The sequence below is a fragment of the Cynara cardunculus genome, assembly GCF_001531365.2.
Source record: "Cynara cardunculus var. scolymus isolate 2C chromosome LG 11, CcrdV1, whole genome shotgun sequence".
Taxonomy (NCBI): domain Eukaryota; kingdom Viridiplantae; phylum Streptophyta; class Magnoliopsida; order Asterales; family Asteraceae; genus Cynara; species Cynara cardunculus.
Window position 1 is genome coordinate 4,376,557 of NC_037538.1, and position 15,038 is coordinate 4,391,594.

General features: G+C 34.0%; 2 protein-coding genes across 2 annotated transcripts; one reads left to right on the forward strand and one right to left on the reverse strand.

Moving 5' to 3' along the window:
* The first annotated feature begins 3,714 nt into the window (after positions 1-3,714).
* On the forward strand, positions 3,715-10,307 carry LOC112521080 (dnaJ homolog subfamily C member 18). Its single transcript, XM_025129729.1, has 3 exons — positions 3,715-4,021; positions 8,190-8,258; positions 9,554-10,307. Exons 1-3 carry the CDS (start codon positions 3,770-3,772, stop codon positions 10,160-10,162), a joined length of 930 nt encoding a protein of 309 aa, XP_024985497.1. The 5' UTR covers positions 3,715-3,769; the 3' UTR covers positions 10,163-10,307.
* Positions 10,308-10,637: 330 nt separating this feature from the next.
* Positions 10,638-11,281, reverse strand: LOC112521081. The gene is made up of 2 exons (XM_025129730.1): positions 11,077-11,281; positions 10,638-11,004 (listed from the first exon to the last, which is right to left on the reverse strand). Exons 1-2 carry the CDS (start codon positions 11,227-11,229, stop codon positions 10,900-10,902), a joined length of 258 nt encoding a protein of 85 aa, XP_024985498.1. The 5' UTR covers positions 11,230-11,281; the 3' UTR covers positions 10,638-10,899.
* Between the last annotated feature and the right edge of the window lie 3,757 nt (positions 11,282-15,038).

Consider the following 15,038-nt stretch of genomic DNA (forward strand, 5'->3'; position numbering starts at 1 on the left):
TTGTTTTTTCAAACTATGTAAAATTATATTATATCAACAAAAACAAAAAATAAAATAAAATATTAAAATCAAAATATATCTCATTAAATTATCCGATTATTCTTCTAATTTTATAAAATATTTAGGTAAAGTTTTTGAATTTCAAGAGTATAACCCTTTAGAATATCCAATGAGAGTCACCACATGTGTTTTTTCCCATTGAAAGGATAATAGATATGAGAAATAAATTACAAAAATAGTCCTCGAGGTTTGTGAAAACTACAGGGTTTGTCCCCAATTATAAAAAATGTTATTGATTTGTATCTCACTAAGAATTTCGTCCCTGACCGTTAGCACCGTTAAAAAGTTCTCTTAAGTGTCATCACATGTTAGTCATTTGAAGGGTATTTTAATCGTTTATTATACATGTTAGTCATTTGGTGCATGTGGTGTACTATTTGACGAGGATATTTAAGGTGATGGGGTGGGTGGAGGGTATGTCGATGATGGGGTTGTCAAATAAGGAAGAGACGTTGATAGTGAGAGGATGGGAGGGGTTGACAATGAGGCATTGTATTTTAAATTTCTTATAACTAAAAGCACACAAACTTACCAAATTGCCCTCACTTAAACGGCCCTAACGACCATAACCAAATCAAAATCTTGATAAGTATCCTTATGATTTCTAATGTTGTGTTTGGTATATGAGATATGACAGGACAGGATGGGACGAAACTCATTGTCCACGTTTGGCTTTACATGGGATAGGACAATAACTCACTCTCATACGTTTGGTGCCACATGAGACTGGAAAATGATGGGATATCATGGGACAAAAAACGTTTTTTTTTTGTTCCACCAAAATAAGTGGAACGAGATGAGACAAAAATGAGACATAAGCTAAAATATTATTAATTAACCCTCGTTTGATATATAACTTTAATATGATATTTGTTTTAGTGGTCATCACCACTAATCATGGGCGCCGCTACCATCGTTAGCCACTGTTTGCCACCGTCTGCCACTTCTACCTCCTCATCCACTACAACAACCACCTTCACCACCATCGTCCATTGCCATATCCATAACCACCATCGTCCATCGCCACCACCTTGTGCCTTACTTCTACCTTCTCGTCTACTACAACAACCTCATTCACCACTTTCACAACCAAAAACACTACCATCGGCTACCACTGCCACTACCTGCCACCACCATCAGCTACAACTACCACTATCTACCATCTTTACGTCCTCCACAACCATCGTTCGTCATCGACCACACCTGCCATCTCCACCACCATTAGTACCGTCAGCCACCACTATCTCCACCTCCACCATAAGCACCACCACCACCTCCACCACATCGGCCACAACTACCTCTACCACCACTATCCACCATCTTCACATCATCCACCATCTTTACCAAAGGGTCTTTGGCCTAGCGGTATCGTAGCCCTTGGCCTTCTAGGAGGTCAGTGGTTCAAACCTTACCATAGGTGAGGAGGGTGTGTGAGTTTATTTGTTGCATTTGTCATATATAAATATTATATACTTCAAAAAAAAAAATCATCCACCAATCACCACTGCCTCTACTTCCTTAATCATTGTTGTTGCAACAATCTTCACCTTGCATCCGCCATATGATAAAGATCTTTCAAACCAAATAAAAATAATTTCTTCTTTGTATGAATAAGGTTTTTTTTCCTTCCAAAATACCACCAATCATATCAAAATTTTCATTCAAAATTGGTACTATATATATATATATATATATATATATATATATATTAAAGTTCAATACTATTGTGTGTGTGTTTGTGTTTATGTATGTGAAAATTGTGTAAAAGTGTTTATAAATTAAATTAGTTACTTTATTTATGTTAATTGTAACTATTATATGATACATAAAATCATCAAATAAATATTAGATGCAACTTATGTAGTTATGTAATGTCCAATTCTAATCGTACCAAACACCAAACAAACTCTTGTTCTGTCTAATCTTGTCCATAGTGACAGACCTATCAAGGTTGAGCACGATATTAATGTGCCCTTAAAAATTTAGAAACCAAATTTAAGGGTTTTTTTTTATCTTTTAAATTGTTTTTTTTATAAATTTTAAAAAAACAGAAAGGTGTTTTTAAATATTTTAAAACTAAAAGTACTAAACTTAAAGTTTAATAGATCATCTTCAAAACAATGGATTTTTGTTCCCACTTCTACTCTTCAATCACCACACGTAAGGAATCGTCGATCATCTTTGTTTCGTATTTTTCAATTATATTATATGTTACAATTTATTTATTTGTCCTAAATTCTTTTAATTTTATAATTAAATTGCCATTTTCCTCCTAAATTTATTTATCTGTTCTAAATATGATTTGCACTAAATTTATGTAGTCGTTATTTATTTGCTTAAACCCTAATGTTATTTTAGTTTGGTTAGCTAAATCTAAACCGTACAATATATATACTTATATTATAAATTATTTGACAAAAACTCTTGAAAACAATTTTTTATGTATAAAATACTGTTTATTGATGTATATTACTTTAAATTTAAGATTACAAGTAGAATATGCATGAGTACATCTTATTAAAGCTCTATGTTTAAATTTGTGTAATTAACTGTAGATAAACATAATCAAATATATAATAAACATCATTTTAAATATAAAAAATATAAAATATAATAAGATAATCATTGAGTTCTAACAGAATACTTAATTATTATCTTAAAAAAATATTTTATTAACACAAAAATAGATTAGTTTGTTATTAAACTTCAATTAAATTATAATAAAAAATTGAATTAGAGAAATTAAACAAAAATGAACTTTTAAATAGTTAATTTGATATTAATATCGTCTATCTTTTTTCAAAATTTTATAATATTTTCAAATTTATATTTCATTTAAAATAAAAACATTATTTTTTTCTTAAAACAACATAAAATCGCATTATAACATCGATAGACCCAAAATATAAAACGAAAGATTAAAATCAAGATGTATTTCGCTGTATTGTACGAATACACTTCTAATTATATTTAATAGTAGAAGTCCCTGATACATAAGAAAACAAAATTAAAAAACCTAGAAAAAGAAATATAACGAAAAATCAAAATCAAATCCAAAAAATCAGGAAATTTTAGGAAATCAACCAAAAACCAAAAAAGTTCCTTGTAATTTTGGCTAAAAACACGTGGAATGTAACACATAATTTTGCTACCTGTTCAAAAAGTAATGTTTGATTTCATTTAAAAAAATGTATTTTATTCTTGAAATTGATATAATTAACTTTTTATTGAGTCAAATCGTGATTACTTCTTCCCGCATCAACGAGATTTTATGACCCTTTGATCAATCTTACACATGCACCCGCTGAAAATAATTATTGGGTCCGCCACTGACCATTTAATATCACCTTCTGGTCTTATTCTGTCCAATCATATTTGCGTAACAAACACTTTGTAAAAGTTAAGAACTAAAACTGAACCAAAGAACATTTAACCTAACGATATGTGAGCCTTTATCCTTTTAGGAGTTCATGAGTTCGACCTCACCAAATGTAAAAAAAATATAGTGTGACAATTACCAATAGAGAGGGTGCAATTAGTTTTCCGTATAGAGATGTTGTACCGTACAAGTCACAACTGCAGCCTGCAGGGACTCAATTTTGCAGGTGACATCAGCATAGCCCCATCTTCCCCAGATCCAAGCTGAGCCCCAAAGTCCCCACCCACGCAGTTTTATCAACTTGGGGCTACGAATGCCCGAAATCCAACCATGCAGTCACGTCTATTTCCGGTGCCAGCCTCCATCGATGGCACCGGCACCGGCACCACTTTTTCTCTCCGTCGTAGCTCCAATCGCAACTTCATTTTCCTGATCGGCACTGTCCCTTCGCTCTACTGCCGCCGGACCAGCGTTACATGCGCCGTCTCAAACAGCCAGCAGAATCACTACACTGTTCTAGGTGTATCAGCAGACGCTTCAACCTTGGATATCAAGAAGGCATATCGTCTTCTCGCACGAAAGGTACATAATAACAGTGTGTGTGTGTGTATTTGATTTCAATTTCGATTGCTAGGGTGATTTTTTATATTAATTTATGCGTTATGTTAGGGTTGAAATCGACATCTGTGTGAAAATTAAATGAAATACGACAAACAGGATTTGATAAACAGTATGAATATGAACCGATTTTCATTTAAATTAACTTCTGAAGAGGAAATTTGTTTTTAATACCTAATAAGCCTGTAAGTGTCGGCAGAATCTATTACATTTAGTCCTTTTCAAAGCTTGGGATTCAAGAAAGAGTTAGGAGAACCAACTGAGAGCGGTGTTTGGTGTTTCTACTCTAATATCAATCAAAATTTTGTTAATCTGAGTTTGGAATCATTCTAACAAGTTTAGGAAATTAAAAACTAAGAAGTGGAGAAAGGAAAGTGAAATTAAGGGGTAGTGACTAAAATGATCAGAAATTCTGGATCAGCATGTGGAGGAAAGGGGAAAACTGAGATGAAGTGCTTGGTTAGTGGATCGTTATATTAATTATCTAGATGGTAGATGGATTGCTTCCTGACTAGGATGTGCTGTGAGGTATATTCCTCCCCACTTAGGGCTAAACACGTAGAAAAGAAATCAATTGCACGTTAGGAAGTTCACATTATTTGAACACATTCAAGTCTAATGCAACCATAACAATTGTTAGTTTTTGCTTCCCAGATCATCAACCGGTTGACAGTCGGGAAAAGAAAACATGTAATGAACTAAAAGAATTATACATTAGTTACAAGTAAAATGCCCAAGGAAGTAAATAAAGCCGGAATCGAACAACATTGAAGGTATGAATACCGTTATTTTTTGTGATAGCTTCTTACAGTAACAAATAAGAGGGTGAACTTATAAGATTTTTCATATATAGAGATTTTAGGAACAAAAGTAAAGCCAAGAAAACTGCTCGTCTGTTCAGAAGCGATCAACAATTACCGGGTACTAGACTGTTGGCGGTACCATCTTCCTTAATCCCTGTTATTGAGAAATAAACCATGCGGGACTGGATTTACCTTGAACAAGTTGAACATTGTGACCTGAACGAAGAGTGTTACAATATTAGATGTATAGACCTTGTTCTTCTTAGCCTCCACATTATTTAATTCAACACCATAGTTTTGCAAGGCCACATGGATCTGAGTTCTCTAATATAGAATGCACTTCTTATATTAACTTTTGATTGTATAAAAGGTAATTGAAACAAAATCTCTATGTGATTAAAGGCAATCTTGCATTTGCTATCATCATTTTTGTTGAGATTGTAAGCCTATGACTCACGTTCCAGAAGTGCTTCCTAGTAGTCTGTGCATCAACATGGGCCCATCTCAGAAGATTTTGTGCTCCTCTGCATGACTTCCAGAAATTTTGCGTCATCCTGTATTTCCACTTCCTTTTTTGACGGAAAATAGAGTGATCACTTACTTTCATCAAACTCATAAAGAGGTAAAAGAATGATGCCTAAGTTTCCTATGCTGCCCTCAGTGTCATATTGCTTGGTATCTCCAGATTATAAAGACAGGCAGCTATAATAAATGTAAGAGAGCACATGTTACCCCTTTTGAGGGTGTAATGAGAACAGAAACATATTTCAACATTTAACTAAGTTATAGGTTGCTCTAAGCATCATAAATATCTGGAATAATATACATGTTAAACCAAGATAAGAACAATAGCTCTGCTACCACTTGTCCTAGAAAAAATACATCGATTTTCATCTTTAGCATCGATACCTTAAACTCTTTAATAATGATTTATATGTCATGGATATTTTCCTGTGTGTTTCTCATTCAACTAAGTTATAGGTTGCTCTAAGCATCACAAATATCTGGAATATTGATAATATACATGTTAAACCAAGATAAGAACAATAGCTCTGCTACCACTTGTCCTAGAAAAAACACATCGATTTTCATCTCAAGTATCAATACCTTAAACTCTTTAATAATGATTTATAATGTCATGGATATTTTCCTGTGTGTTTCACATATCGGCTTCGGATTTCTATATTGTACTTTTCCTTATATTTCATAAGATGTTGCTTAGATTTCATCTTTAGTATCAATACTTCAATAATGATTTACAGGAAGTAGTATTTAAGAACATAAAGATACTGAAGGTCTGAAGACCCTCCCTTTCTTTGGTAATAAGAATTCTTAAAGTCCCAAATATTAGGGAAAACTTACCAGACCATTATGTGCTTAGAAAATTCTATGAATGCAAGGAAAAGCAGCATTGTGTGCTTCTTCTTTTGCTTTGTGTTAAGACACTGGAACATATACACTATGTCATGGTCAACTGTTTACCTAGACAAAAGCAACCACAAGAAGATTCTTTGCACTTTTCAATATGTAAAACTTGCAAGATACCTGGTGCCAATGGTCGAAGACAAAAAGTAAACCTTGTGAAAGAGCTTTAGCTCGATGCTAGTTGAATCAACCCCATAACTTCTGCAAGCTCCATGGACCTTAAGTTCTTAAAGGTTAAAAAATGTTGCAAGTTCATTAACATAAATTTTCTTATACATGGTATGCATTTGATTTTCCATAAAAGGAAAACTAATGACACACCATATTAATGCGATTAAAGGACACCTTGTATATGTTGTCAAGTCTACCCAACTATATCAAGATATGTAATCTGTCCTAACAGGCTAACAGCAGATAAACTGTGATGTGAGGCTATAACTGATTTGATGGTATTGCTTATTAGCAGATGCTATGCAAGGTTTTCTTTTTGGTCCTTAAAGATGGACAACACACATTAGCAAGAATCTCAAGACATCTCTGCTAAACCTAAAAACTTCTCCAAGTTATGTCGGAAATTTCTTATAATCAAATGCGTGGACTTTCTATCAGATACTACTTCCTCTATCCCACTTTTGGAGTCCGCTTTTGAATTTTGAGATTGAAATGAATTCAGTTTCAGAAGTTGATATGATTTTCAACTCCTGCTTTTTAGGAAAAGTTGACCACAACATCAAACTATACTATAAAAGTACCACAGATAGGAAAATGTTGGCTTCATTAACGTGAAATGATTCATATGAATGTTGATTCAAACTTTACTAGGTTTGAATCTCAGAAAACTGCCAACTCTTATATTGGGACAAAAAGAGCAGTTTATAAAATTGGGTTTCCCAATTCCCACCCAAATTCAAGTTATGTGATATATGTATCTGAATCTAAATGGCATAATGAGGAACTTTTTGTATAGATAGCACGATCAGTGGTTCCACATCTATTTTCTTTACCATAGGCTGCAAGACCTTGTTTAGACCAACAACACCAACCTAATAAAGCATTGATAGTTGTAGAGATGTATTTTTAGTATAACAATCCATAAAATGAAATAGATTCTCACTTTTATTCCGTCCTGTTAATAAGCTAATGGGGTGAGATACTAATAGTATGCACGATTTGCAAGGTCGTTGGCCACCTTATTAATCATTTGCTTACTGAAGAAAAGAATCTGCAGATTCATAATGAGAATATACAAAAGGCTGTAAAAGTTCGCAAGATGGTTCTTACCATCAGATTGTGTTTGACATTACAGGGATAAGCAGCTCGGCTAAAAGTTGGGAGAGCAAGTGTTAGCCTTTTTGACAGTGTCAATGAGATCAATAACATACTTAGTTCTTTCACCATTTAATTACAGATGTAGGTTTTCAAACAAGATGATCTCTGAAGTATTGGTAACATACATGCTATAAATTGCAAGAGCTGTTCTAGTTTTTATTTTCCTCTGCTGCCCCAACTAGTTCGAGATAAAGGACTTTATTTGATCTTCTCTGTTGCTTTTTTTCCTAGGAAACGTTCATCTATTTTCACCTTTACGAACAATCCTTGAATGTAAAACTACCAATATATCTTGCATTTCTACAACCACTATAGTACATGTGTTCTTGTAAGAGAAATACCCGTGGTACCTGATTTTCGTTTACTATGGGAATTTCTGGTTCTTCATATGAACAGTATATTTCTGCTCTGTGCTATTACTTCTATTTTGAGAAAAATAATATTTATTAGCCTTAGTTATGCTGTTCCATATTTTTTATCTGTCTCTTTTACTCTTTGCCTTCCCGTTATCTGCTCTAGAAGCTCCGTTGAGATCTTGTTTATTAGTCTTATTAATGATAATTTACTCATGCCAGTATCATCCAGATGTTAACAAGGATTCACAAGCTGGTGAGTTGTTTAAAGGCATCCGTCTTGCATATGAGGTTAGAAGTTATTCTTTTTTTGGGTCTCAATACTTGCTATCTGCGTTTATTGTGATCTGCTAAGGAAAGAAACTAAAAGCTGCTAATTTCGCCATCTAATTAACCTACCAAAATATTTTTTTAACTAATGATACATACTGAAGAAAACAGCTCTAATTAAATACCTTAAAATTAATTAGACAAGTGAAACTCATGAAAATGTTCCTGAATAAAGGGTATAGTTCAGTTCTCTTCTATGAAAATGTTTACTGATCAGCCCTTTGAGACACAAGTGAGGCATCAGGTCATCTTTTGTTGGAATTTTTATAATTATACATGCCATAACTAGGGGTGTAAACGAGTCGAGTAGTAGGTTAACCGAGTCGGGCTCAAAAATTTAATACTAGGCTCGAGCTCGATTAACTTTTCAATGTAGGGCTCGAGCTCAAGCTCGAATATTTTTAGAGTTGTCGAACTCGTTTATAGGTTCGAACTCGCGATTGATTAATTCTTTTATCAACTTAGAGCTCGATAATGTTTATATTTTCATTGTATGATTAATAAATATATGAGCATGTTTGGCTCGAAAAAGGGTATGCTCGAATGGCTCGACTCGACTCGAAAACTGAAATCGAGTTTTCGAACGAGCCAAATCGAACATTAGTGTTATAAAGCTCGGCTCGTTAAGTTAAACGAGTTCTATTTTTTGTTCAAGATCGACTCTAGCTCGAGAATTATTAAGCTCGAGCTCGAAATAAATGAGCTCGAGCTTGAGTAGCTCATTAAAATCTCGAATCGTTTACACCCCTAGCCATAACCAATAAACCCCAGCACCACGATCTAAATGGTAAAAAATGAAACAACAATTAATCTGATCCCAAACTTTGTGGACAAAGCTTAGTATCCTTGTCATCACTATAACGAGTCAAGTGATTTTTCAGTTTTGACGTCAGGAAAGTTTTTCAAACAACGATGACAAGCATTTTATCACTAACTACTTGTTGTGGGAAGATTTTCCATTTAAAATTCAGACCACCTGAAGGTTTATAGTATCTAGGAAACATTGTTTGACAACTTATTTCTGTGAGGGCAACTGCTGCCGAGCTGATAGCAGCATTGATGCATAAATGAACCAAGTCGGCGGGTTGTCTTTTAACCATCAAAAATGCAAAAAAAAATTCTTTGATATGCCCCTGCAGTATATGGGTAACATATATTTGGACAAACCCATAATGTTTCCCAAATTATCCCTTTTATACAGCAGCCTCCCATTATTTTCCTAAGATATATATGTTTTTGCCATAATCATCGGGCAGGTGTTGTCTAATAACACAACAAGAAACCAGTATGATAGATCGCTCCAGTTTCAAACAAACAACGGCCCTCCATGGAGGACGTATGACGTTAGTTTTGAAGATGAAATAAAGACGCACCAATGGTCTGATCTGAAGCAGAGAATGAACCGTCAGAAATATCAGGAATGGCATGATTCCAAAGAGAGGTGTTACCCTTTTGACGATGAAACTGATGACGAATCTGAAGAGGATAGCGTCAACAGTGAACGAGGCTCATTTATTGAAGTTCTGAGATCTACCTTTCTCTCCATATTCTTACTGAAAACTATAGGGGCGAAACTTTCTCTCACTTTTAGCAGCTTGATGGCTCTGCTTGACCCAGAGTTGGACAGAGGATATAAGGTGGGTTACGTGATTGCGTGGTTCTTGGGGGGCAAAGGTGGAATTGTGCTTGCTTTATGCCTCTCGTTTGCGAGCTGGGTTTGTGGAAAAACGAGCAGCAATGTTGTCGCACTGGTGGTCGTATCCATGTGGGTTGGCTCAAATCTTGCAAGGTTTGCTCCACTTCCACAAGGTGCTCTTCTTACACTTCTCTACATGTCTATTAAGCTACAGGCTGATCTAAACTGAACCCATATGATAGTTGCTGCATTTTTTCTTAAATTCTCTACTTATTTTTCATGCGAGACTTTCTGTATATAGTGTTAAAAGTATCTCAACTAAAATGATCAAATTATGCTTACTCTCGAGAAAAAATAACTTTATATTTGGCTCCATGACTTGAAGGTCTCATGCTCGAGTCATCGAAGCAACTTCTTTGGCGAAATTGAAAGATACCCCCACAAACCAAGAATCCTTGGTGCACCCTTCTTTAGGAAATCTTTTAGTATCCTAGGTTCGTTGGCTCAGCAGTATCCAGGTCACGGGTAAATCCTAGCCTCCCTGGAGGTCAAGGGTTGCCGGGTATAGATATTATATACTTCAAAAAAATGATAATTATGATGGTAGGCATGTTGAGATGAATTCTAACATCATTTTTTGGAAGGGTTTCCCGGGCTAATGCCCAGACTAATCCGGTAAATTGCGACAGTAAGACATCAGCCTTGATAAACCCAGTGATAAACTCATTGAACACAATTGGTGTGGACGCCTGTAATTAAACCAAGGGCAGATGGGATATTCCACCACATCCCCCTATGCCTCAACCACTACGCCACACCCCTTTGTGGTCGAGTTTTAACATTATTGTGACATAAATATGAAGAATAATAAGATTTTATACATTGATGATACAGAATAGAAAAGATGAAAGTGGGTTGACTTTCTGAATACATGAAAACTGGGGGTTTGACTCTAACCCAAGGATTCTAAGAACTCTTGACTTTTCCATCTTCCTTGATCTGGGTTAGGTTCCTCCATAGGTACTTTCCACTGGCCATATCAACAAATCCCCAGAATCCATTCTGAGCCATCTGAAATCCCATAGAATATATATGAATTAAATAATGAAGAGTAAATTCCTAGAAGTATATTATAGTTATTACCTTGATGATGGTATTAGATTGTTGTTTGTCGGTGGAGGAATCGTCATCGAAAACCATATCGTGGGGTTCGGAAGAGGTTCGGACTGACTTCCAGGCGATATAACCGGCTAAAATGGCCGAGAAAAACACCAAGAGAAACCTCATGGGACACATCTTCTTCGTTGAATCTTTGTTATTTTGAAAAGCAGGGGATGAATTAAGGGGGAGACATGGTATATATAAGAAGTATAGGAGGAAACGCGTGTGTCCCACTTTGGATGTGGTTTTGGGTTTACAAAGTCAAAGGTGGCTATACCTACTATTCTATTTCTATTTTATGCCATAAGGGTATTTTTGACATTCTCTATTTCTTTTGATCTAGTCTTGTCTATATTCTTTTTTAATGGGTCACCCAATCCGCTACGAAAGTTGTATAACTACCAACATTAAAGGGCCGTTTACCTAAATGCTTACCCGGTAAGTGTTCACAGTAAGAGTCAACATTATAATTTATTTTATCGGATAAGATTGTAGTACATCAAAATGTATCATATGCAACAATTTACCTGATAAGTGCTTACCCGAGTAAGAGTCGTCACCCTCACTTAGCGGGTAGGACTCTCCATCTTTATCATCACTCTTACCGGGTAAGATTCTTGGCTCTTGCCATGTTTATTTAGTGAGGAAATTTGCCCAATAATTACTTACTAGGTAAGCGTTTAGTAAATGACCCCTAAAAATATATGATGATAGGAAGTTTTTATAAGTTAAAAAATGTAGTTTTTGCAAGTTATTATTGTAGTGGAGAGTTCTTATAAGTTAATGAACATGTTCTGAGTTTTTGTACAAAATTTTTGTTCTTATTTTGATTATTGTGTTAAGTATGGTAACCCGTTAATGCTTCAACCGGTTATTCGGATACTTAAATGTTTAAAACTTTACATCTTAGGTACCAAAATGGAAGTTTTGAAAGTATGTTAACCAAAATAGGAATTAAGTTAAAATATGTTATTTTTTCATGTAATTTGCCGTATATGTATGTATGTATATATTGTCTTGTATATCCATTTTGAGAAAATACATGAGAAAAAAAGGAGGGTTTTGAAAAGGGTATATCTTATGGATAACACAAATTTATACTAAATCCATAAAATTTGGTAAATATTAAGGTAACATCAAATCTTACATAAAAAATATAACATTCTAAGAGCATTTTCAATGCTCAAGTCATTGAATACTTTTTACCATTTAAAAAGTCATTGGAGAAGGTTATTACCATTGGAGAGAATGAGTTATTAAAGATTTTTATTGGTATAAATGAATTGTGTTACATCAAATTTGGTCTGTTACTATTTTTTTTATCACATTTGATATAACTTTTTGATGTTAAATTTGATATTTGATGTAAAATTTTGTATATCTATTGGAAATGATCAAGGTGATTACTATAATAGAGTTTTATGGAGTTTGTTAGCATGTTGATTGTTGAGTTGGTAATTATGTGCTAGGAAAAAGGTGAAAAATAAAAGAACTTTTTTAAAGAGTCGTTTACTAAACATTTATCCGATAAACATTTATTAGTAAAATTTAACACTATCACTTATTTAATGGATAAGATTTTAGTCAATAAAAACGACATCATATGCAACAATTTACCCGGTAAGTGTTATCCCTGGTAAATAGTCGTCATCTTCACTTACTGGGTAAGACTCTCGGTCCTTGTCTCGTTCTTATCGGGTAAGATTCTTGATCATTGTCGTACTCATCTGGGTAAGGTAATATGATTTGTTAAATGTTTACCCAGATAAATGTTTGGTAAACGATCCATTAGACATCCCATTCCTAGTATTCTTATAATTAAATTAATTAATATAATATTAAATATAGTTCAAGAGATGGCTTTAGTTACGGGAAAAAGGAATTGGCAATGCCATTAATGGGTGTCTTCTAGAAGATTGTCTAGCTGGTGACCACCATTACGTCTCTTTTTTAAGTAAATCTCTCATTCCAACGATATTAATATTAATTAGGGTTTATATAATTGGATTACTTGATAGTAATAAGTAATAATTAATATTAATTAGGGTTATATAATTGGAAAAAAAAAATGATAATAAGCTACCAAAACGTTACTCTTAAGTAATGTTACAATAAACTAACTTATGTGTATTTAAACATATACTCAAAAAATAAGCTAACTTATGTGTATTTAAACGTATACCCAAAAAATAAGCTAACTTATTTTAACCAAACAATGCTTAAAAAGGAGACTGTTCCAACTTCAACACCAAATTGTTGCTCCAAAGAAAGGTGGAAATCATTCCAAATTCACAAGTTAGGAGACCTGGGATGCGACCCAGGTCGCACAACTCGTTGTAAGTGTTTGTGAGATGGTGACCTACGCCGTGACTCGGTGTCATGACCCAGGTCGTGTAGTCCTTCCCAGACGGTCTTATGAGATGTTTTTCGTCTCTATTACGATGCACTTCTTATGGTCCATCATTTTACTCTCTCCCAAAACATAGATACGAAATCATTGGACTAAGGGGCCGTTTACTAAACGCTTACCCGGTAAGTACTTACCGAGTAATTTTCCTCACCGGATGAACATGGCAAGGGCCAAGAATCTTACCCGTTAAGAGTGATGATAAGGATGGAGAGTCTTACCCGGTAAGTGAGGGTGACGACTCTTACCCGGGTAAGCGCTTACCAAGTAAATTGTTGCATAAGATACGTTTTGATGTATTACAGTTTTACCCAATAAAATAAATTATAGTGTTGACTCCTAACATTAAACATTTACCGGGTAAGCATTTAGGTAAACGACCCCTAAGACTACTCAACATTGATCATAATGAATTTCTCAGTAATCTTCTTCGTCGTAAAAATCCGTTATCGACTCTACTAATCTTTTTTTTTTTTTGCAACTGCTTACATTTGTGAGCTGGTATTCCGATTATTGGATTACCTTTTCACTTAAGTTCAATAAGTAATTCACGTTTCTTGTTAAATCAACACGGTTTTTATATGTAACATCTCAGACCAACCGTATCAGATCACTTTATACACATCTGGACTTACTGGTTTCAAAATACATCTGGTAGGGTAGGTATCTAGTCCTTTATAAGGTAACCTTCGTATCTCTGTCTAATCAATTATTTGAATTTATTTTAGTTTTTAAAGATTTTTTAAAAAAAAATAATAATATATTTATTAATGAATGTGGTGCTTTGACGGGTTCTGCATTATTTGACAACTACAAGTTATGCTTATGCGGATGGTTGAAATTGTATCTGTTTGACTACCTCCAAACAACGTGATTGTGGTTGGATTTTTATTTTTTTTAATTATTTTTTATAAAATAAATGAAAATAAATTATTAGAATTTCATGGTAAAAATACAAAAAATAAAAGATTTTTAAATTAATAATAATCTTGTTTATTTTTGTGAAAGTTTATATTAATATGAGTGTTAAAAATATATGATCTATTTGACAATTAAAGTCAAATACAATAAACCAAAAGAAATTTGGTCTAGCAGTATGTGAGTCTTTGGCTTCCTAGTAAGTTAGAGTTCAAATTTAAACAAAGATGAGGAGGGTGTATGTGAACTTATTTGTTCTATTTGTTGTATATAAATATTATATACTTAAAAAAAGTCAAATACAACAAATAATGCTCCATTTAAAAAAAATTACGTTTTTTATTCATAATTTAATAATAAATATCATCCATGTCCTACACAATTACTAGTAGGTAATCTATAAATATAAGAGATCTTCTTTTGAAAACTATTAGGGTGCGTTTGGTACGCAGACATGACAGGACAGGACATGACAGAACAGAACATGACAGATGTTCAGCGTTTGGTAAGACAGGACAGAACATGACCGAACTGGTTAAAATGACCAATTTACCCCCAGTGACATTTCAACTACATAACTACATATCAGACGAAACAATAGGCAAAATCGATTTATCAA

Bases quoted from the DNA above. Each gene is read 5' to 3' on its own strand.
- LOC112521080 (XM_025129729.1), top strand. From the start codon at position 3,770: ATGCAGTCACGTCTATTTCCGGTGCCAGCCTCCATCGATGGCACCGGC. The intron at 4,022-8,189 runs GTACATAATAAC...TACTCATGCCAG, and splicing joins ATCGTCTTCTCGCACGAAAG to TATCATCCAGATGTTAACAA. The intron at 8,259-9,553 runs GTTAGAAGTTAT...ATCATCGGGCAG, and splicing joins GCATCCGTCTTGCATATGAG to GTGTTGTCTAATAACACAAC.
- LOC112521081 (XM_025129730.1), bottom strand. From the start codon at position 11,229: ATGTGTCCCATGAGGTTTCTCTTGGTGTTTTTCTCGGCCATTTTAGCC. The intron at 11,005-11,076 runs GTAATAACTATA...ATGGGATTTCAG, and splicing joins AATCTAATACCATCATCAAG to ATGGCTCAGAATGGATTCTG.